This window comes from Penicillium nucicola (genome assembly GCF_028828085.1).
Source record: "Penicillium nucicola strain IBT 29836 chromosome Unknown utg000013l, whole genome shotgun sequence".
Lineage (NCBI taxonomy): Eukaryota > Fungi > Ascomycota > Eurotiomycetes > Eurotiales > Aspergillaceae > Penicillium > Penicillium nucicola.
In genome coordinates this window covers 407523-431629 of record NW_026643137.1, presented here as the reverse complement: position 1 = coordinate 431629, position 24107 = coordinate 407523, and the positions used below count along the sequence as shown (strand labels likewise).

The 24107-nt window shown below is 47.4% G+C and overlaps 5 protein-coding genes across 5 annotated transcripts; 4 read left to right on the top strand and 1 right to left on the bottom strand.

Moving 5' to 3' along the window:
- Positions 1-5400: 5400 nt before the first annotated feature.
- N7511_011364 (zinc knuckle domain protein) lies at positions 5401-7332 on the top strand (the record flags this gene model as incomplete). Its single annotated transcript, XM_057133741.1, has 1 exon — positions 5401-7332. One exon carries the CDS (start codon positions 5401-5403, stop codon positions 7330-7332), a length of 1932 nt encoding a protein of 643 aa, XP_056978698.1.
- A 47-nt stretch (positions 7333-7379) lies between these two features.
- On the top strand, positions 7380-11234 carry N7511_011363 (zinc knuckle domain protein; the record flags this gene model as incomplete). Its single annotated transcript, XM_057133740.1, has 1 exon — positions 7380-11234. One exon carries the CDS (start codon positions 7380-7382, stop codon positions 11232-11234), a length of 3855 nt encoding a protein of 1284 aa, XP_056978697.1.
- A 1364-nt stretch (positions 11235-12598) lies between these two features.
- N7511_011362 (uncharacterized protein) lies at positions 12599-13813 on the top strand (the record flags this gene model as incomplete). Its single annotated transcript, XM_057133739.1, has 1 exon — positions 12599-13813. The coding sequence occupies one exon, from the start codon at positions 12599-12601 to the stop codon at positions 13811-13813; it is 1215 nt and encodes a 404-aa protein (XP_056978696.1).
- Positions 13814-15880: 2067 nt separating this feature from the next.
- Positions 15881-17563, top strand: N7511_011361 (uncharacterized protein; the record flags this gene model as incomplete). The annotated part of the gene is made up of 1 exon (XM_057133738.1): positions 15881-17563. One exon carries the CDS (start codon positions 15881-15883, stop codon positions 17561-17563), a length of 1683 nt encoding a protein of 560 aa, XP_056978695.1.
- Positions 17564-21292: 3729 nt separating this feature from the next.
- Positions 21293-22526, bottom strand: N7511_011360 (HNH endonuclease signature motif containing protein; the record flags this gene model as incomplete). The annotated part of the gene is made up of 3 exons (XM_057133737.1): positions 21293-21757; positions 21809-22128; positions 22205-22526. Coding segments are annotated over 3 exons (1107 nt in total), but the record flags the coding sequence as incomplete, so codon positions are not given.
- Between the last annotated feature and the right edge of the window lie 1581 nt (positions 22527-24107).

Sequence of the window (24107 nt, the reverse complement as noted above, 5' to 3'; positions counted from 1 at the left end):
GTTCACACCTCCCCGATATAGAATTTAGCGCAATTCCATCTATTCAGGGGTCTCCTAAACACGAAAGCACGGTTTCATCATCATCTTCAACCTCAGATGGCTCCGCTACCCAACGCCCCATCACTAGCTCCAGCGTTGGTATCGCTGTCGGCAGTGTCGCATCGGGAGGGTTCATATTCCTGATATTAGTGGTGTGGGTAAGACGGCGGAGAAAAGCAAGATCGCAAATGCAGGATAAAAAGCAAGTACGCTTAGCCCTTGCTCCACCTCAATCGAGAACAACCGCCCTGCGGCGGGGATCTCCCGTACCTTCGTCTATTTATTCACGCCCGCCTTAGGCATATGTAATCGTATAGGGTGGACAATCTCAACCAGCTATTCCACAATCCTATGCACTTCCGCTACACATGTCTCAGGAATATACACCCATTGGGCTGATATTACGGTTATTGAAATTTTAATACTTAGAACGGTGGTACAGAAAAGGTAGAAATCGCAAAGCGAAATTTTCTATTCTAATGAAGAAAATTCGATAGATAAGATTGTGTAAATTGAATGATGAAATTGGCTGGGTGGACTGGATGACGAAATTATGCTTGTTACTATTATAAAATTTTGCTGATAATCCACCAATTTGCAAATTAATAACTGCGAACTAGACTGATATCAATCTGGTTAGTGCTCAGTTGGATACCGTGGCTTTGCAAGAGCATTGCGCATCCTCTTCTCCCAAGTACCATACTCATGCATGGAATGATCAGTTTTCCTTCTTGAGAAAGTAAATTACCTTGAGACAAGCTAAGGATTTTCCTATATATATCCGCTGGATCACAAGGATTTAGCATATCTTCTCGTTTCGGATGTAGCGAGGCGTGCCTCCCTGAGCTGATGACAACTTTTAAGCTATCCCGGTCGGACCCCGAATTTAGATAGCGGGCTATGCTCTTACTTTACTTACATTGGACTGAGTACGTAACCTCCGAAGCAACCAATACTTCTCAAATGGAATTAAGAAGGTTTTTTTTTCAGTTTGGCTTTCACTTGAAACTGTCCACTTGAATTCACTATTCGGAAGCTTTGGGAAATAGACGACTGTGGAAGTGAAGATAAGAGCATACAGCTGCATATTTTCGGTAATGAGAAATTGTTGCCTCCAAATGAGCTTCATGTGGCAAGATTATACAGAATAATTAAGAGATGGGGCTAGATCTTCTAGCCCTTGGCTGTTTTACAATTACAGTACAGGACAAAGGGCGATAAATCCCCTGAAGAAGCCATAATTTACGCCTTTCGAGACATGCTTCAGTTTTGTGCAATTAGGCTTGGATCTCTTGAGTTTCACCAATGAAAGCATGTTAACATTACCTTCACGTCCTGCTGCGATGATTATTTTTATCCCCCAAGATCTATGAAGTGGGACCTTTCGTATACTCGGTCACATGTTGACTGACGTTCATACAGTGAGAGTTATCGGCCAAGATCCGGAGAACTTTTATTTTAAGTGCGAGACTGACTTCTAGGAAAGAACACAATGATGACACAGTACTGGGCAAGTACTTGCTAATGCGGAGGGAGCGACGCTTGTTACTTTGGCCGCAAGAATAACGGAACCACTTTCGCCTCAGTTCGACCTGGTTGAGTTGACCGGCTTGGGCGTTGGTCTATCCATGAACATGACGAAATAGGGACTCGGAATATTCAGCTAAGTTAACCGAGAGGATGGCCGGAAATGACCGAGACCAGCTCAAAAGCAAAATTAACTGGTTATATGCCCCAACAATGGACTATTTCAGTAACCAGTTCAGTGGTCACTTAACGTACGTATGAGGTGGCGAAATAAGGCGGTGTGACGAAACTGTATGATAGTACTTCGAGCACAATTAAATCATTCTTTATCAAATCAATCTCTAAGCATTTGGAGAAAGCCCAAGGATTTCACTGCGTCTCTAATAGTGTCTAGAGTTTCATTATGTATCGCCAATACGGCGTGCTGGCCTGACTTCCTTGACATGAACAACGGTCATCGAAAAACAACAATTTACCGCGGGATTAGGATCAATGCCCATTACGCCACAGACATATAATAAGTATGATTTATTCATTGAAGTGCGTATTACGGAGGCCTATATCGGTAATGCTAGCAAAACTGTCAATTATTAGCCAGGTCGTGGAAGAAATTGACTCCCTAACGTTGATCGAGGGTAACGTGCGTCCCCCCGCAACCGTGTCCCCTCCAAGCCGCTCGAGTTTCCGGTACTTCGAAACACAACGCCAATAAAGCTGATCGACTGGTGGTATATCAACAAGCTCAGATTTAAATAATACCTGATTTGTGTCCATTATAGACTGTCGAGCTGTCACCCAAAATTACGTTGATCGGTTGGCATATTTCATCGCAAGTAGACTTCCGTTCCCTAAGAAGGTTTCTATGGCAAACAGTGCTAAGGTCCCATGGTCCCCAACCCGCCGGTTTTTACAAAATTAAGCTTATAAATCTTGGTAAACAGATCCCACTGATCAACATATACTAGAAATTATATACCTTGTTCACTGTCCAAATCTGAAATAGTTTAATGCTTGTTCACACATGAAATTCTTAGAGTACCTGATCTGCTTATTAAGGATAGTTTTGTACAGCCCATTACATACAAAGCGTACTGAACATGTATTGTAAGGAACTCTAATTTTAGAGATTTCCTGGCCACGTGCTTCTCGGGGTCAGTCGTGTTGCCCACCTCCAGAGCCAGCTTTACATTCTCCTGTTACACCAACACGCGCTAAATCCTATGACCGAGTACAACGACCCAGCAGCAACTGTGCTCGCCCTTAACGAACAGCGAACAGTCTGGACAATTTAAAAAGTTGCTCTACCCTCTCGAAGTCTAACGGTATTCCAATCTTCACGTTACGGGATCGTGATCATGCACGATCGGGTACTCTGCCGTCCCCCCTGCTTTTCGAATTTGGTACAGTCCTGTGGTTCAGCTCCTGTATTCAACGAGACGTGGCAGACATTACAATAAGTTTACGATAGTATCAGTTATGTCTACATTATACACCCCATCAAGTTTTAACAAAAATTACTTTCATTTCTTGCCATATTTCATCGCAATGTGCCTTTCGTTTTCTAAGAGGTTCCGCGACAACGTGTTTTAGGTGGCCATGCATGGTACACAACCAACCACAATTTACGGAAGTTATTTAAGTTAACGTGATTCATATCGAAGCTGCGCACATACCGAAGCTGCGCACCACACCCAACTTAGTCATTTAAAATGGATTTTTCTCAACCAAAACGCCATCAAATTTGACTAAACTAACTGCGAGATCTAGTAGGACAGGACCTTCTATTATGACCTTGAATTCCACATTCTGAGCATCTCAGTAACGCCCGCGTACGTGGCTGTAAACGTGCTAAACCCTGATTTGCCTCACTGGATATAGGCGCTAAAACAGCCTGCTCTCGCTCTAATAGCAAGGCAGAGGCATCTTGAACTGAAAGGCCTTCTTGAGAAACTATCTGCCTTGTAGATCTAGCCTTTTTTTCGCTTCTTCTTCTCGTTTTCAGCGCGTAAATCGCTTACTTCTTTCTCGAGAATAGCTGCTGAATGCATAGTGATTTGACAAGCTTTTAAAACCTGATTAATCGCTGAATTTAGCGGACTCGGAGGGCTTTTTGAGCGCTGTTTTAACAAGGCTTTTATCGAGGAAGCTTGTTTTTGTAACTGGATATAATTTGAGGGCGTTTTTGGCTCCCACTCGCTCCCTCGGCTCGAGGGGGGGTCGGCGTACGCGTAAGAATATTGACCTTCGAGAGAACCCGATCGGGGTTAAAAGGTAATAAACCAGCGGCCGAGAAGCTATTCTTAATAGTCTCCGGTTTAAACGCCTCAATTCGCGCGGAAGGGTAGGCATCGAGGAAGTCTAGTTTCTCGATATGGTTGATTTTAAGCCGCATTTTCGAATCAATAAGTCGACCGTAGGCGGCCTTTAATACGGCAAAACAGCCAATATCAAGGGGCTGTAAAAGGTGAGATGAATGCGGAGGCATACAAATTGCGATAATATTGTTCTTCTCGCAAAGCTCGTCGAATTTCGGAGTCAAGTGACTACCGTGGCCGTCAAGTATCAAGAGTCTATACTTCCCCTTCGTATAAGAAGAAGTAGACGGAATAAAGAGCTTCTCGAGCCATCGAAGGCCAATTTCATCAGAGGTCCATCCGTTAGGACTAACCTCGAGTCTCCAATCGTTCGGGAGGTTATCGAACCAAGATTCAATAAAGACTTTGCCCTTAAAGATTATACACGGAGGAAGCGCCCACCCCGTCGAACTTATACACTCAATTGCAGTCACCCACCCGCGATTTCCAGGTTGTAAAAGTGATCGCCGACCGTAGAATTCCTTTCTCGTTACAACCTTCGTAGTCGCGATTATGCCCATCGCAAAGCCAGTCTCGTCAAAGTTATAGATATCGTCGGAGTCGATACCGTACATCAAGATTGTCTTTTGAACGAGAGAAAACCACTCAGAAAGAACCTTCGGGTCTTCGCATTTAGCTCGCTGATAATCGTAGCGTCTTGAGAAACGGGAGGATAATAAAGGATGCCTTTTAATAAAGTTTGTAACCCAACATTTGCCGACCGTAAGAGGGGGTATAGATCCACGCGCCGCAAGTAGTAAATCTGCCATTTCTCGTACAGTCGCCGGTCGGGGGGCTGCTCCGCGAGAATCCATAGATATAATCCATTTTTCAAGAGATTCCTCCTCAATATCAGTCAATTTGAGCTTTTTAACGCGTGCAATTGCGTGGTTTTGAGCCCCATTGAGACGCGTACGGAGGGTCGATTCGGGTACGTCAAAACAGCGCGCTGCTCCACGTATAGAGGTAAAATCTTGCTTCTGAATCGCCTCGATTGCTAATGAGAGCCTACCCTCTTGCTCCGTACGTTTTTGAGAGGATTGAGTACGAATTGGTGGCATAGTGGGTGGTTGAAGAAGAAAGGTCTAATTAAATGACGCGTTTTTGGGTGGGGTGCGCAGCTTCGGTATGTGCGCAGCTTCGATATGAATCACGTTAACCACCTTGATTAATTTAGTAAGCAGACGCCTTCGAAGGAGATCCAGTACAAATTGTTCCCCCTTTGCATGTCCCATATAAAAAAAGGTTTAGATGAAACGCTTTCTTGGCAAAAACGTTTTCTTGGAATATCTAGCCAACCAGAGGTCGCGAGGCCTCGAGAATTAGTTCATCGTAGTCGTAACTTCAAGCGCTACCATCCAATACCCTTTTTGTAGGGGTGATGGCAGCAATGATGGCGACGGGTGCGAATGCACAGAATTTACCCCCTGTCAGGAGAGGAACAACAAAAAACTCGACCCTCGCGGATCCGCCCCAAACCATGGACGACATCGCGGAAGGGGCCCGCAGGGTGCTGAACCACATCGAAAACAATGGCACGGAGGATCGCTATGTTACTGGATATATCCGCGCCGTCCGCCAGTACGCAATCAACGCCCAACGGGGCGATGGCCAGGGGATGGCCAAGGTGCTGGAGGCGCTGACCAAAATCAACCTCGACACTGACCGTCTGAACCAGCGAATCGACACCATTGAAAAGACCACGAGCGCTCTATCGACAACTTTGTCCACCCCTGCGGCGAACTCTGCGGCGGCATGGCGCACCTTCCGAGCCAGAGAATGGCAGCGCGACCTGGCCAAGGCGGTGGCACCCAACACCCGGAGCAACGGTACGTCGTCTCCAGGAGTGCCAGAGATCGAACTTCGCGAAGACCGCGAGATTATCGTCAAGGTGGGCTCAAACCGTGATCAAATCAGGGGTCTGACGCCCAAGGACCTGGTTGAACGGGCAGAACGGCAGAGAAGTACGATTGCCAGACAGAAAAATTCTGGGGTACTAGCTGGGCAGGCTTCATTCGTAGCTGCCCGAAAGCTGCCCTCGGGCGATGTGGTGATGATCGCCAACAGTGCCGCCGGCGCAGAGGTCCTCCGCAAGCACCGTGCGTGGCTGAGGGCGTTCGGACCAGGCTCGGTGATCCAGGAACCATCCTGGGGAGTGGTGGCGTACCATATCCCCGTGAAGTCGATGAAACTTACTCCGGAGACGATGGCCAACGTTGCAGCTGAACTGCTCAGGCAGAACAACTGGGGCGAAGGCGCAAGGATCCAATATCTCGGATGGCTGACGCGTCCGGGTGAACGGGCGGAGGGCTCGATCCTGATCGAGTTCACCAGCCCAGTCATGGCTAATCGCGCGATTGTCACCGGTGTCGTGTGGGGAAAGCAAATCCATAATGTCTCACGGTTCTGTCGCGAAGGGCGGATGAAGCTTTGCAGGAAATGCCAAAAGCCGGGGCATATCCAGTCACACTGTTCCAACGTCTTCAAATGCGGCCACTGCGCTGGCGGGCACCCGACCTGGGAGTGCCCGTCGACAAAGGGGCAAGCGATACCAGTCAAGTGCGCCAACTGTGGCGAAGGGCACCGCCCGACCAGCCGGGAGTGTCCGGTGAAGATTGCGGCGGTGAATGAAGCCAAACAAGCGTTGGTCGAGTGCCCTACATATCACCGCATCCCTCTACACTTCCGGGCTCGGACGAGCTCCGACAAGGAAACGACTTCGACTGAATCCAGCATCACCAGACCAGAAGGGATGGAGGCATCAGTACATGCCCCCGAAAGTCAAGAAGAGGATCTTTCAACGAACTGCCCAGCAACCGTCATCGATTTAGACGAAACACCGGCGGCAGACGAGACAACAATGGAGCCCATTGAAGCCGCTCAATCTAGGAGAGGCCCTGGCCGCCCAAAGGGATCCAGGACCAGGGCAAAGGCCCCCAAACCACCGGTGATCCCACTGGCATGCCAGCGGTCGACAAGGTTCCAACTGGCCTCCCAAAAAGCGACACAGGAAGAGGTCAATTCCAAAAGACGACGCACCGTGGAGCCAGAAGATGTCATGGATGAACAACCAGATGACAGTGACTGGTTCAACATCCAACTCAACCCGGCTGACTTCCCTCAAACCAACTCCCGGCAAGATAACCAAGAACATCGGCTTTCTCAATTCATCACTGAAGTAACAACTGTCAACGATCCAGGCAGCACTCCAGAACCCGTCGACGAAGAGCTAGACCCGGAGAGCCCTGAGTACCGCAAGCTGGTTGTCTTGAAATACAGACAGCGACAGGTAGTACCAATTGAATCCTCTCCTCCAGTGTCTGGAACGGACGCGTCGACAATTGAAGATACAAACGACGAAGTTTGGCACGAAACTAGCGAGCGAAGCGATGACGAACAACATCAACTATGAAGCCTTTCGAGATTCTTCAATATAACGTACACGAGGCGTGGCCTGTAATGGCTACGTTTCTTAGAGATAAGAAAGTCCTAGCAGCAGACATTGTTGCGGTGCAAGAGCCATGGAAGAACGAACTACAACACACAAGCCACCAACCTGCAACCGCATCATTCCAATTGTTGTACCCGACAGAAGGTGCAGTACAGGAACAGAACCAGGAATCAGTTCTTCCCCCACCGGGAGTGTGTCTTTTTGTATCCAAAAAGCTTGACCCAAGCACTTGGTCATGCCAGCTCATTTCACAGGACTACCAACTACTGAAACTCAGGAAGACCTACCGAGACAGGGACTGGACAGACCTCTTCATACACAACATATACAACAGACCAGGCAGCGATACACTAGAACGACTGAGGTGTGAGCTATCGAAACGACCTCATGGAGAACACGTGGTGTTAGGAGACATGAATGCACATCACCCGGCATGGGGAGGTGTAGGAACCAAAACCGATCGAGAGGCCGAACAGCTTCTCGAGATCATCGATGAATGGAACCTGGAGATGACAACTGAAGAAGGAAAACCTACTTGGACTCGGAATGAGCAGTCATCGGTGATCGATCTTACCTTTGTTTCCTCAAGCCTAGTCGGCAGGCTTATACAGTGCGAAAGAGCAGACGACGTCGAGCATTCCTCCGACCATTTCCCCATCCGAACGGTGCTCGACATCAAGAGCCCCGCTAATATACAACAGATGCGAAGAAATTGGAATGCGACGGACAGCAAAAGACTCGTCCAAAAGATTGAGGGAAATCTGCAGGTAAAAGATCTGTCCCAGGCAGACGCACAGCAAGTAGAGGCTCAATGCCAAGAACTACTGGAAAGCGTACAATCAGCAATTGAAGACTCAACCCCGTGGGCGAAACCATCGACCTGGTCAAATTCCGATTTCGAAGATGAGTGCAAGGCGGCAGTGAAGGAGGTTCGTCGCCTCCGACGCAGACACACAAAAACACAGGACCCCTACGACTGGATGTGCTATTCCATAGCGCGCAACAGAAAAGCACGTCTGATCAAGAAGACGCTGTCACGAGCACACCGGCGCCGCGTCCAGCAGGTCATCGAAGACGGGCCACAAGGCATGTGGCGATTAGCAAAATGGGCCAGGAATCGAGATGGAGCCTACGAAAAGGGCATTACTCCCTCACTGAAGATCCAACATTCCCAAATACCTGGAGCTATTGCGAAAACAATTGAACAGAAAGCAGAAGCCTTTCGGACTGCCTTCTTCCCACAACCGCCACCAGCTGACCTCTCCGACACGGGATCATTCCAATACCCGCAACCGATCGAGTTCCCATCAGTAACGGCCCAAGAGATCCAGGAAGCAGTGAAAGGAGCGAAAGCAGGGAAAGCGCCAGGAGAAGACGGCATACCGAACTCTCTGTGGCATAAACTTATCGAGATACCGGCAATCCTGGGCATACTGGTCCAACTGTTTAACGCCTGCATACGCACCGGATACAATCCATCGCACTTCCAGCGCTCGATCACAGTTGTCCTCAGAAAACAAGGCAAAAGCGACTATCAGCTCGCCAAATCATACAGGCCGGTCGCATTACTCAACACGCTTGGGAAATTCCTGGAGTCGATAGTTGCACGAAGAATCAGCTACGCAGCAGAATCGGAAGGACTACTCCCTCGGACTCATCTGGGTGGTAGACGCGGCATATCCACTGACCACGCGATCCACATCATCATCGACCGCATCAAAACTGCATGGGGAAAGGGAAAACCAGTGGTGTCCCTGCTGATGCTAGACGTCTCCGGGGCATACGACAATGTCTCCCACGCTCGCTTACTTCATAACCTCAGAAAACGACGCTTAGGGCACTTCGTTCCCTGGGTCAAAGCGTTTTTGTCCAACCGCAGCACGAGAATCCGCATGCCAGAAGGCATGTCCGATACAATTCCAACGCCCACAGGAATTCCGCAGGGTTCGCCGATATCACCAATTCTCTACCTGATCTACAATGCGGATCTTATTGAGAATTGCGGGCCAGGAATCATCAGCAGTGGGTGGGTAGACGATGTCTGTTTTCTGGTCAAAGGGGACAGTGAACGCGAGACCATCAAGAAGCTCAAGACCGCATGCCGCAAAGCCGACCAGTGGGCTAAGAAACACGCATCAGTCTTCGACCCCAAAAAGTATGCCCTCATCCACTTCGTCAATACCAAAGAAGTCGACCCTCAATACCTTCCACTACGTCTACGAGAACACACTGTGCCAGCGACAGAGAGTGCCGAGAGGTATCTGGGTTACTGGTTAGATCCGAGCCTGACTTTCCATCGTCACCGTGAGAAAGCCGTGGCAAAAGCCAGTATCTCTCTCAAAGCGCTACGAAGCTTGGCTGGCTCGACGTGGGGAGCCTCGCTGTATGCCATGCGAAAAATTTATCAAGCAGTAATCATACCGCAGATGCTCTTTGGAGTCTCCGCATGGTATCAGCCTATGCACATTAGCAAAACTAAGGCCCAATCAATCTGTCGGCCTTTTGCGGCCATCCAAAAACAAGCTGCTTGTCTTATTAGTGGAGCTTTCAGAACCACAGCGGCGGAGGCACTGAACGCGGAGCTTTACCTACCACCCATCTCGATCCACATGAACCGGCTAGTAAAAGAAACGGCTCTTCGTTTGCGAACAGGACCAGAGCTTGGTATACCACCAACGATGGTGCGACGCCGACCGGCACACGAAAGAGACTGGAGTGGATGGACGCCAATGGAAGCGCAAGCCTGGAAGATGGGCGGATGTCTGACGGCTTCCCCGGGAACTTTAGCGAGGAACTGGGAGAGTCGAAAGGCATTCGTCCTGGCACTATGGCGAACGCCGCCGGAGGTGATCATCGACGACAGAAAGACCGCAGTGGAATATCACGAGGGGATCATGGTACAGGCATCACAAGAACGACCCTTAATAGTGTACACCGATGGAAGTGGCATCGAAGGAAGAATGGGAGCAGCGGTAGTGGTTGACCTCGAAGATCATGTCGCCCACAGTCAAATGGGCGACGAGAACACAACAACTGTGTACGCCGCAGAGCTACGCGCTATCGAGATGGCGCTGGACTCGGTCCTAAACAGCACCGAGCCCTGGGCTGCACAGGCCAGGAATGGGCTCGTTATTTTTGCGGACAGCCAAGCGGCGCTGAAAGCGCTCCGCCGACCTCGTATGCCTTCAGGTCAGATTTACCTGATAGGATGCCTGGAACTCATACACCGGCTGGCGGAGAGAGGAATCAAAACCGAGCTCAGGTGGATTCCAGCGCACCAAGGAGTGCTGGGAAACGAGATTGTCGACCAACTCGCAAAAGAAGCGGCCCAGAAGCCCAACGACGCACAAAATCCCCACAATCGATACATTCGCCTGGCTGCCGCGACGAAGCGTCGATTTCGCCAAGAGGCAAAGATCGAGTGGGAAAGAGCATGGGCATCAGAGAAAACCGGTCGACCAACCAGAAGGTTGATCGAGACACCGAGCAGGAAAACCCTAGAATACTGGTCGGGATTACGCAAAGCAACTGCATCCATCCTGATGCAATTGCGGACAGGACGCATCGGACTAAATGCATATCTGGCTCGCATCAATCGGCGAGAGACCGCACGATGCGATTGCGACTTGGGCAACCAAACGGTGACACATGTCCTACTTGAGTGCCCGTTGCATCAGGAGGAGCGCAACGAGATGCGCGAGGCCCTGTCTGAGCAAGGCATCACGCTCCGCCACGAAGAATTGTTGACGCGCCTGGAGGCGCGCACAATCGTGGCCAAGTACATGATCAGAACCGGTCTCCTAGACCAGTTCCAGGGGCTGGATCCAATAGCTCTTGGAGCAGACGAAGTAGAGAAACAATGATCCATAGGACAGTGTGACGGAAGGAGAAGAAGTTTGCCCGCTAGGAGTGCAGTGCCAGGTCCACTGTACTCCCTTGAGTCAAACGAGCACACAAGCGCTTGCTGGCAGCTGAAGAAGATGCGGAGAAAGGGGAGAGTTGGGGTCAGGAGTGGTGAAACAGGGGGTCCCAACGAAAGCGGTGAGGACCAGGAACGTTCATTTTCTTGCGGGCCAAGTGGTTGTGATTCAACACTTGCAGCCCGCTTGCTTTTGTCTTACTTTATTCTACATTCAGAGTGATCAGAGAAAGGCTCAAAATATGAGCCTCTCTGTATCATCAATGGGGCTGGATACCCGTTTTAGCTGTCGGCAGGCTCGATAGCACTCCCGCATAGCAGCATTTATTTAGAGCGAGCTACATCGGGCAAATGAATTCATCATCATCATCATCATCATCATAAAAAAGGTTTATTGTATGCTCCCACATCAATCTCCTAGGTACTTAGTCTGCTTGATTGCTTGTACAAGGTCATTACATACTAGACGTAATGAGCTGATAATGTAAGCACTCTGATCTTAACGTAGTTCACGCCCGAGCGGATCACACGCCCGAGCGGATCACACGCCCGAGCGGATCACCCCAAAACACCATACTCAGTGCCTTCTTTTAATTCACCCATATTTCGACCACCAAAGGTTAATTCCGATTAAGAATTTAGATCATGCATTTACTGTGATACAGGAAGAAATTCACTGAATTTTAGCTCTATGTAAAGATATCTTAGATGCGTTACTATAAATTACACTGTATTTTTGTCCCCCAAGACTTGAATGTATATATTTCGGTCAATACCTTGATTAGTTCTTCTTGAGTACGCCACTAAGCTGGAGATAGTATTAAGTCTATGACCCCTCAATATTTAATTATAAATTGATCTGGTTGCTAAGATATGAAGTTGTAATTTATCGCCTTTAGTATGGTGTTTTGGGGTGATCCGCTCGGGCGTGTGATCCGTTCGGCCGTGAATTACGCTAGTTGCCCTGAACCGCGTCCTATCGCATCGTCCTCTCCAAAAATCATGATTTCCTTTTTTCTGTAAGGCCATACATTCTACTGTGGCTTGACCTGTAACTTGACCTCTATGACCGAGCATTAGATATGGCTAAGTGCTTTACTTAAACCCTCAGGGGCACTTTATGCTTTGCCATTCTGCTGGGATACGTAAATCCATAATTCATTTGTAGTCACGTGTTCTTGTATTATAATCCTCCCCTCTCAGGTGACTCAAAGTCAGTTTCGACCAAGATCATACGGTTGAATCTAATTGTTGCAAGCACCACTGCCACTCTCTTGTCCAATTTCTTTATCCCTCGTATCTAACTCAATGACTTGCGAGCGTGTACGTCAAGTATTGGGTGGCGTCTTTTTGCAAAACGGAACAGAAAAGGCCCTTCTCTGGTTTGTTTTCCATCGCTGGGCAGCCTTATTAGATGGTCAACCAGTTGAAGACGCAGAGGTTTTCTCAGAAGGTATCTTCGCTTTGAAAATACAGCAGAGTATTATTTTCAAGATTTCGAAGGATATTCTGGACCGCTGGCAACATGTTGAGCGCGGCTCCACTATCTGCAAAGCTCGAAATCTCACCCTTTTGGTCCTTCCGCGTCAGAGCTTGTTGAAATTGACGATCAATGTTGAAGAGTACTGGGTGATAGCTGAAGAGCGGCTGCACCTAACTCATGATTTGGTGCTCCAAAGCAGTCTTTACAACCAACTTGCTCTACGTTTGAACCCTGCACTTCAGCAGCTTGTCACCTTCATTATCGAGGCTGGGTTCTCTGACGTCGATTTCCGGAATTGTCCCATCATTGACCAAGAATTGCAATATGGAGTAACACCAAGAATAGCCCTCGTTGACCTGGAGAATTGTGTATCTCCTATGCTAGAAAGTGCATGCTTGAATGTTATTTATGAACGGGCATTTTTCGGCCAGCGACCGTCCATCCGTGGGCTTTTGCGATGTGTAACACCGGCAAATTTCGAAACCATTTGCCTTGCTGCCATGAGAAAAGGAGTTGACTTGCACGCTCTCGGTCCCTATAAGCGTATCACCAATGAACGCTGCTTGGAGCTAGAACAGGCCTGCCAGTATGCGAAAGTCCTCTCGGAGGAACAGGTCTTCCTCCACCTAGTCCGGCAGTTTGTCTCTTGTTTGATGAGATCTGTCGCGAGCACTAGTGCCATATGTGACAAAGTACACACTAAGCCAGTGTCCCCAAAGCGATGGGGTTTTTGTTCTGGGGCTCCTCGTCGATTCCAAACCCTGTGTCGGATCACAGACGCAGAAATGACCTTACGCGGTGTTCTCGTCTTAGATCTGAACTCTAAGCCCGTGGCTACGGCGATCTTGGTTGAAGGTATTCCAAAATATGAGTTCAATAGGCAGAGCGTGTCAGAAAGTATGACTACATTCTTCAATAGTAAGGTGGAGGTTTCAGCGATGCGAGAGCAGGGCGGTGTTTTATCATGCTACTTCTCTCGCTGCCGCAGTGCAGAGTATGAGATTCTGAAGTCGAACTTACGTACCTTTCTCAAAGATTGATTTGCTCGGACTTTTGAAAATTCAATTGAATGGAATCTTGAACTTTATTGACTTATAGCAACACATACGACCGAAGTAGACTCCGAGCTGTACCGTACGTAAAGCTTTAGTTCCTTATATTTCCCCGAGCTATGGACGGCCCTCGTGTTTTTACCGTGTCATCACGTCTTGTATGTCATAAAATCTTAAAGTCAACCCTCAATAAGTCGGCGAGGTACCATAAGAATTTCATGAGGCAAACAATAGAATTATTTCAGATATGGAACTTGTAAAGAGGATATAACTTGTGCCAGATCTTCATTGGAAGTATATGTTTTCTGTGAATTATGAGCTTATTCTTGCAAACAGGTTTGGCTATGTGTCACGGTAGCTTGAGCGCAGTCGCCACAAAAACCACAAAAATCTCCTTAAGGACCGGAAAGTAAATTGCGATGGAATATGCCAAAAGACGGACGTAATCTTGGATGGAACTTGAACGGTGTAACTAAGAGTTGATTGCAATGTTCTAGCACCAGTTAGTCTATTTTGCTAGCATTGTTTCTGAAGTACCTGAAATTTGAGCGTCGCGGTGGGACACAAGTTATTCTAAAATGGCATTGCGTTCCCCTGGGGCTTGGACCAGCATCATAACGTGCTACGCGACGAAGTCGCCAACTTATCAGGCTGGATTCATTTCACGTCTGACTGATGGAAGTGGCAGCTGGATAACTGGCATGGTATGGTGATATTTGACAAGCCTGCTAAGTGCGGTCCTCGAGCCTGCAGGAATGGTGACAGAACGCTCACTAGAAATGTCAACTTGGCTGGACAACAAGGCTCCTATGGAGCGTCATATGAATGGTTATCTCGCACTGTCAGGTATTTGTGTCGTCTACGGGTTTACATTCTTCAAAATGTTCAGCGTGTGACTAAGACCGCCAGAGTCCGAATGATGTTAATGACGGGTGTAGGTGATTTTTGAACTCAATAAAAGCGAAAACACGTGACTGGAGGAGGGTCAAATCTGGATTTGGTTCTTTACGGGACAGATCCCTTACAGGTTCGTCTGTATTGTAAATTTTACATGTCGCATTAGTAAGCCAATAATGTATCCCAAGAGTTCCATGAGCGAGCGTATATCGTGTTCTTTCATATACGAAACGCAAGAAGCACATTAAATTCTTCGTGAATTTTGTTGTAACATATCAATCTACTAAAGGATTGAATTCTTATTAGTATGAAGGATAGGTGGCTGTGAGCCAAGTTGGGTTTGTTCGAACTGTATGGGATATGCTAGAGCAAACAGTAGTAATTCTCGTAACGAAATTCACAAATAGTCAACGTAATCTTAGATAAAAAGGAATTTTATCAATGAGTGACTAGTATCGACAGTATTAATTTGCTTTTCTTTCGAAAGTATCACTAAAGTTGTTCACGTTTTGGATGCTTGATTCCAAAGTATCTTGAGGTTGAGCGGGTGCGGCGGGAAGCGGTTGCGGAGGGATTGACGACGTGCGTCCCACCGCAACTGCGTCCCCTCGTACCCGCTCGGGATTGAGGTACTTTGGAAAATAATGCCAGGAAAGTCAATCAACCGGTCGCAGATCATTAATCCCAACTCCAAATAAGAATTTAATATTTTCGTTATAGGCTGTTCCATTTTCAACCATAATTACGTTGATCTGTTGGCATATTTCATGGCAAATGAACTTCTGTTGCTAACAAGGTTTCCGTGGCAAATTTGTGCTAAGCTTCCATGGTCCCCGACTAGTCGATATTTACGGAATTAAGCTCATAAGTCTTAGTAAACAGATAACTCCGATCAATAATAACTAGAATTATAACTCCATACACCGTCCACATCTGAAATAAATTTACTGTTTGTTCGCACAAGAAATTTTTGGGTACATGGTCTGCTTATTAAGGACGGTTTATGTACAGCCATTACATACAAAGCGTACTGAGCATGTACTGTAAGGAATTCTAATTTTGAGAGATTCTTGCCCACGTGCTTCTCGGGGTCAGTCGTGTTGCCCACCTCCAGGGCCAAGTTTACTTTTTCCTGTCACACTCAAACACTCCAATCCAATGAACGAGCATAACGACCCAGCAACAACTGTGCTCGCCCTAAACGAACTCTCTGATAAGCCCAAAAATTACTCTGCTCTATCGAAGTCTAGCGGTATTCCAAGCTCTACATTACGCGACCGTGACCATGGTAGGATTTCCAAAAAGGAGCGTGCTGTGGAACAGCAATACCTTACCCCGCAGGAAGAAAAGTCGTTACTGGAATACGTTCTACGGTTATCGAAGAATGGTTACCCCCTCCCGGTCAAATTCTTACGTGCTCTGGCGTGGGAGATCGCCCGCCGACGCTCATCACATACGCCAATCCCGGTCGCCAAAGAGGACACTCGCCCGCCAGGGAAGAACTGGCCACAAGCATTTTACAACCGTCACCCCCAGCTGACATCGAAGACACTAAAAACAATAGACTGGAAGAGACATGATCACAATATCTACGACAAGGTGCAGGATTGGTTTCGTGTCATCAAGACGGAGCTGGACAACCCCGCGATCCTCGCGGAGAATGTTTATAACATGGACGAGACAGGCGTCCTCCTGAGTGTTTTGAGTGCTCTCAAGGTGTTAGTAGGGCGGGAGGAGATGTGTAAATACCGTGGTGCTGCTGTCAAACGGAAAATGGTTACTGCCGTTGAGTGCCTGTCGGCAGATGGTAGGTCTCTGAATCCCCTGGTCGTTTGGCCTGCTTCTACCCACCGTAGTAATTGGACCACTTATCCCACTCCCGGATGGCATTTCGCCTGTTCAAAGAACGGATACACAGACAGCTCCATCAACCTGTACTGGATCCAGCATGTCTTTGACCCTCAAACCAAGGCCCGTGCTGGTAAGCGGCCGCGCCTTTTGATTAGCGACGGGTTTGCTGCGCATGAGTCCCTCGAGGTCTTGAAGTTTTGTCTAGCAAATAACATCATTCCCTGCCGACTTCCCTCGCATACTTCGCATAAGCTTCAGCCATGTGATGTGAGCGTGTTCAGTGCCCTGAAGACTGCCTATCGGGAACAAGTAGAGCTCTTCTATCGGGGTGGAGCTAATGCTGTGCGGTTGGAGCATTTCACTTCCCTCTATAGCCGGGCGCGAAACTCTGCTGTAACGCCCCGTAACATCAACGCGGGATGGTCTAAAACTGGATTGTTTCCTTGGAACCCTGACCGGGTACTGAAGGACATTCAGCCGCCCCCAGGAGCCAGTTGCTCCAACGGGGGGAATGTTGCTAAAGTAGCCCATTACCCTGCCAGTGCAGAGCTGCTACAAACACCACAAACACCCATCACGGCTGACGGTCTAAAGTCACTGTGTCATAAGATGCAAAAAGAAGTTCGTGGGTGGGACGAAGATTCTAGGCTTCTCGTCAACCGTCTTGCCCACGCAGCGGAGAAGGCATTCGCGGACCGTGCACTTCTTCGTAATGACAACGAGCGGCTCTTGGTACAGAACAATGAAAATGGAAGTCGAACATCGAAGCCAGCACGCAAGGTGGGCAATGCTAAAGTTATGAGCTATGAGGATATAATCGAGGCCCAGCGCAACCTTGAAGCAAAAAAAGCCTCCCAGACTGGGAAGCGCAAGACCAATTCCAGCAGTGGGCGTCGAGCAAAACGATCTTGCAGTGACGATGTACGAAGGGCTGAAGATGAAATACAAAGCTGGGGCTATAAAGAGTACTGCTCAGTTATTAGCTTTTGACAGGCCGCCTTTCTGCTTTAGTCAGTTAGGTTACTTTTAGATTGAGATTAATTATGCAATATATATGTGGTAACGTATTTGTGAGGTGCCGAAATCAGGCGGTGTGCCGAAACTTCAACTAGATACCTTCATTATAATCAACTTTTACTCTAGATGGAAGTGGCTCAGATCATCTTCTACCTCTCATATTAGATATTGCCTAGTTTTATGTGAATAATATGACGTGCTGACTTGGTATGGCTGGGTGAACAACAGTTAATGTGAACAAAAGATACACCGCTAGAGTGAAATTATTGCTTGCTCCAGCGTCACAAGGGTCTATAATATCTAATTTTGCAATTACTTATAATTGCTGATCGAATTTAACGATCCACTCAACTAAAAGGATGCATACCTAATAGATTGCGTGAGAAGTTTCTCTCCTAAGTTAGGTCCGAAGTTCATCATGCGACCGAGCCAATGCCTCTGTAACGACTTACGTTAAGGCATATGTGACGGGAACATTGCAGACTGTATTGTATTGTAATTTAATATTACGGATATTCTTTTAATCCGGAGTCCAAAATTGGGTCTCTCGATCCACGAGGAACGGCTATCCCACCGCCTAACGCCAACTTCTTTATTAACCACTGGCAGACCCAACCAAACAGCCCACTACCCAGTCAACATACCACAGTCTGACACTTCATTGTGCTCCTCACTCTAATATCAACAAAATAAACATCGTGGTTGAAAAATGTGCCAGTACAAAGCTGTCCGTTTGAAAGATGTCTCGGCAAACGTCTGTACGTTCGCCTGGAACAATGCGCTGGAGACGCCCTTGGCTGTAATAACTATAGTCTTTCCCCGTCAGTTATCTCTCGTGACAGCATTTGCGATGGGCCTGCTCTCGATTTCTGCGGTGAATGTCAGGGGCCTCGGCACGGTATGCTGAGAGTGAAAGCTCTGGGACGGATGCCAGGCCAAGACCCAAGAATTGTGCCGATACTTCTCGACGCAATCTATACACCCTCTCGCAGCCCTGAATACCTTATCAGAGGCGGACAGCATGGATGGGCTTTACTCGAAAATGAAGTCCCGATTGTGGATTTGACCATGGCAACGTTCTCTCCTCATATTTCCCAGGTGTCTCCAGAATGCCCGATATGCCTTGTACAAGATGCCCAGGCTTTCGTGATAACAAATTGCCAACACGTCTTTCATCAGCAATGCTTGACGGGCTGGTTTGAATTGAAACAGAATTGTCCACTTTGCCGCCGAAATCTCGCATAATGACGAACGAGGGAATTGAATGGATCTGAAGATGGAATGTAGTATTAGTGTTCCATGTCATACAGTCTTTGATATGTTGACTCTTTCCCCGGTTTTGCGAGTTAGACTACTCTTGAATGTACACTTTGTGAACTTGGCATCGAGGATCCTTGGACGCATGTAGTTACTTTAATTGGTCAAATTCCTTTCACAAATAGTTCTTGATTCGATTTAGTGTATTGCCAGATTTTCAAGTCCCTTGCAAATCGGGCTATTTTTGCTTGACTCTTTTTCCAAGCTCAGGGAGAAGCGGGAAAATGCGTCTCTCTGGGTTTGAATGTCGAAATTGAATCGGTTGCAGCTATCTTCTGTCCTTCGAAAAGAAAGATTCATGTCTTTCAAAAAACTGAGGAAACATTTGTGGAGGCGACGAGTGAAATTATCAGGAATTTCAGCGGTAACCTCCGTGAGGTACCGATGTTTAAAATAGCCGCGATTTTCATCTTTTTCACTGATTATCTCGGGCTTTGTGGGTGCACAAGCCTCCTTGCACCAAGTATAAAAGCTTTCCAAGAGTATCTGAGCATACTTTCCGGTGTCGTGGGCATCTCCAAAATTTGAAAGAAAAAGAACCGCGTCAGCGCAATGCCAGGATAGGTTGCTCTCCGTCAGCCGCGTTTGGATTTGGTCGCTGCTCATATTGGCTCGAAAGAACTGTATCTCATACAAGGCCGTGTTTAATCCACTAATAATACAGTCGATAGCGGAAACGGCTTCTACCCCCCAGACTGCCTTTCTTCTCCCAGGCCCCACTTCCAAGGCACTAGCGTAGGTCTTTTAATGGCCAGACCACACCAAGCTGAGGGCCGCAGTAAAATACCGCATACCTAGTACCACAACAACCAAGCTTCACTACTTAAAATTTAGGGTGCAGATGTAATTTTGCCAAGGAGCTACAGTACCGTACGCGGGCTTGGTACACTGACCCTCAACTTCATGTACTCCGATCAATAGATGATTTGCGCTAAGGCCTTGGCAGTGGAACCTGGGAGAAGAAAAGCAGTCTGGGGGGTAGAAGCTGTTTTCGCTATCGACTGTACTGTTCCAGCGATGCATCATTACATCGGGTTGACTGATTTGTTTTTCTGCTTGCATCTTCTTCTGGTCCCCTGATAAAAGGTTATTATAGATGCCACGCTAGGTTGAATAATTTCGATGCCGCTTACGGGAGATTTTTTGGGCAGTTGTGCGACAATGTAATCGTAAAGTCTCCATCCACGGCTCCTCTTTCCATTCTCCTGTCCAGTTATAAAAGGCATAGGTGAACTCAAGAAGAAGAAGGCGGCGGAAGCAACTATAGGTGGCGTTGTAATTGACCGCATAACTGGGATGAAATGCGTTAATCCTTTGAGCACTGCAATCAGAGCTAATTGTGAAGACATGCGGGCCAAAAACCTGACCCGCTCCTATGCTGCGAAGATTGTTGACAAAAGAGTTAGACGAATTGCCTTGATAGCAGCAGAGGATGACGTCGGGCTTTTTGGCTTCAACCATGTGGCTGAAAGTTGCTTCGGCCTCTCTGACAAGCTCATTATCGTCGGATCCTTCAGGCGAAAGGGGTAACGTGTCAAATACGCTAACATCGTCGATAGTGATTTCGTTGCGGTGATTATTAAATCAGCCACCGCCTGTGTTGTACGGCAACGGCTAATTTCTGCACTATAGCCGTGATCAAAGCATTGGTTCCGAGGCGGGCGAAGAAGCGTGATCAAGACACCACCTGTTGTATCAGGGCCGGCAAGCTCTGATGTATGGTGGGATTCACATTCGGGGATGGGCTTATTGTCTCGTATGGCAGTCCGTGAAAATGCGTCGAGAATGTCGATGTGTGAGCTCCGACCATGATGAGGAGGGCATTTGACGCGTTTGATTATCTTGATGATTCTGTGGTCGACAGGAACTTCTGAGGATTCCATATTGAACAGCTTAGATATGATAAAATTATTTTGACAAAGTTTACGATTAACCCCAGGCCGACTATTCTTCCAGAATATTCCAGCCCCGCTTACCCTGCTTATTCTACCAAAAATCATGTTTGTACCAACCGTTAGGTAGGGCACGTTTAGTGTTGGAGCAAATTCCCAGTGCCCTGGTAGAGAGACCAATTTCCGAAAGCGTTATTTAAGAGAGAGAGAGCTTCTGACTGATGGAAGATGTTTGCGGGTTGGGCGACTGTAGTTGCTACTTTCAGAGCGACGGTGGAGTTGTTGTTTTTCGATAGTTATGTAATTTTTACCTTAGCCGTGCATGTACTAGTACATGGCCATCCAATTCTATACTTTTCATCCTAAGTAAGATGAAGGTTTGAAATATTAACTTACTATTCCTGGATATGGAAGGCAATGACGGTCGGCACCGTAGCCTGACCTCTCGCGAACGATATGGGAAAGTGAGCAGGTACACTGATGACATAAGAGATTAATGCACAGATAAGGTTAACCATCCGCCAAGTCGTAGGCCCGCAAGGGATCCCAAATTTGTTGACCCGTCCTCGCTGATGTGTAACTGCTCCATGTCCCTAAGGACTCTCTCAATATACTCACCTGCGCCACTCAGTTTCAGAATGAGGGCAATTGCACGATGGACATCGAGGAGCCGGGAGGATGGAGGATCAATTGTATGGTTGGGACTCAAGGTGAGGTCGCGAGTGACAGGAAACAAAGGGTCACGCAGAAAAGGGCTTTGCTCTGTGGAGTCAATCCTGTACTGGTGAGGTATGCCAGTGGATTGGAAATAAATCTGAAACTCGCCAAATAACCGGTGATAATCGAGGGTTAAAGTGATGGCATTTGAGGGGCTATCGATTTTCGGGCCATCAATGAGATGGCCAATCCCAGGATCGAACATATCTAAGATGCGGAGAACATTTTTCTTTGAATCACTCTAAGCACCCGCATTAGCAATGGTCAGATAGAACGTCCGTATCAGACATACCAAATCCGTCTCTCCAGAAGCTATTGTTGTCAGACAGTGGGGCAGAATATGGGCAACCTCCAAGAACTGAAACTGGTCACTAGACTCTCCCCTCAACAGGTTATCGTCATCATCCGTGCAGAACTCTCCATTTTGTGCGAATCGTTTTTTGGCTTCGGCTCGGTCGAATTTTCGAGTAACTACACAACGGTGGCGGTCACGCACAAGACAACTCTGTCGTAGAACGGATACACGCTGCCTGGTTCCGGTTGGAGTAGAGCTTTGCAGGGACGACAATGATGTGGGAGTCGGTTGTGGCGTTTTGACAGATGAGGCTCTGACTAAAACCACAAGTTAGCCTATGCTTAGTATGGCTGAAAGCATGGCTGAAAACAAATGGGTGTGGAACAAACACACGGGGAAGCAGGAAATTTTCAACAATATACTCAGCGCATTTTTCAAGAGCTTCCTTAAGGTTGTTCAACTGTTCAGGTTTCCGTGAAGCCAAGCCATCGAAATACGACAAGGCGTCATCAATGTTGAAATCAACCACAGTTGTATCCTTTGGACATAATTCTTCGTAGATATATGAAACGAAAAATTTTAGGAAATGATCTGGCGATGCGACATGCTCAAGGGTAGCCTGTATAAGTGCCGCTGGCTTGTAACCCTTCCGCCCAGCCTGTTCGAGGCCATACCCATGTGAAAGCCAGGTCACAAGGTCCCTCGCCGACTGGCGCTGTTGAGCTGTTAATGATAAAGGTATTGAGAAGTCTATAACTCCCTCCAAAGAGGACTGGTGACGGTGACGGTAACGGTGCGTGGCCATCGTAGTATTCTCTTTTGACCAGCAAGAGCGGGTGAGGTAGGAGCTTGGTTACACGTGAAAGGTCATTCCTCGGGTTCAATCTCGGACCGGACAAAGGCCCCACCTACTTCTCCATGATTCGAGAAAGTAGATGTGCAGGAAAAACCAAGTTCCGTTCCGAAAGGCATTTTCGCCTTGATCTCACGTGACTAGGAAATGTCAAATTTGGCCTTGTTTCATACAAGACAGGGCTGTTACATCGCCTCTGTAATGGTATTTTACGGATCATCGTTACTAAGCAATTGAAAGTACCCCAAGGATTTCTGTTGAAGCAAACAACAAGCATTTTACCTGATACAGTGTGTAGAGAAAATATGATTCTAGTTGGCGACATATGTTAAAACGTGGCTTTAATAAGAAATCCGAAGCTTCCCCTAACCACTCGCTAGCTATGGACTACAGCTGGATAAAAGTGTTTGCCGGCCAAAGCCCTGCTTGGGACGGCAGAGGTTTCCACGATGAAAAGAACACTCAACCGGATGTAATTTTCGATAAAATTAGACGCAGCAAATGAAGGAGATAATGGCGATATTAACATCATTTCATTGCAAAGTTCCGACAATATATAAAGGTAGAATTTCTGGCGCGACTTCCAAAGTATCTCGGTCACGGGCGGTGACGGCGGGAAGCGGTTTCGAAGGGATAGACGTTACTTGCTGTAATTTATCATACCGAATAATTTCACGGCGAATATTACCCGATGTATTACGGAAAGTGTGTATTATGATATATAGTTAAGGATTTACTCATTATCCGGGTTTCCAAAATTAGCACTCGCTTCCTCCCACGGTCGGGTACTCTGTCAGCCCCCTTCCCTGTTGGTCCGGAAATCTTCCAACCTTGGTCCAGCTCCCTATCCGCCGAGGACCTTTCGATGCGTACCGCCGATCCAGCAACCTTAGCACTTGCTAACGTAATTCACTACCGAGTGGCCACCTCCAAAACGCATAGTAAATTCGATATATTACAACTTAGTATCTCAACAACCGCATTATTATTTGATTTTACTTTTTCTGGATAGTGATCGATAACGATTTAAAATCCTATATATTAATTTCAAGAATCTCGAAACGTTATATTATCATGATTTTCGAAATTACGTTACTGAGGGCCAGAAATATATATAATGTCGTACTTAGAAAGTCGTAAACATATTCAAACTCCCCAGAGAAGCTAATTATTACCTGAAAAGCATTAGTTTATTAAGACAAACTCTATATAGATTCTCGTTGCTGAGAAACTAAGTTGTAATACATTGGATTTACCATGCGTTTTGGAGGTGGCCACTCGGTAGTGAATTACGTTATACTTCAGTGGTCAGCCAGGCGATGACGAGGTTGTGCTCACCCATGCGACCCCACGTATAACGTATGTATACCGTAACGAGCGAAGTAACCGTGCGGAAATTGTTCAGAGTAGACCTCGCCCTGACCCGCGGGTGACCCTCCTAGG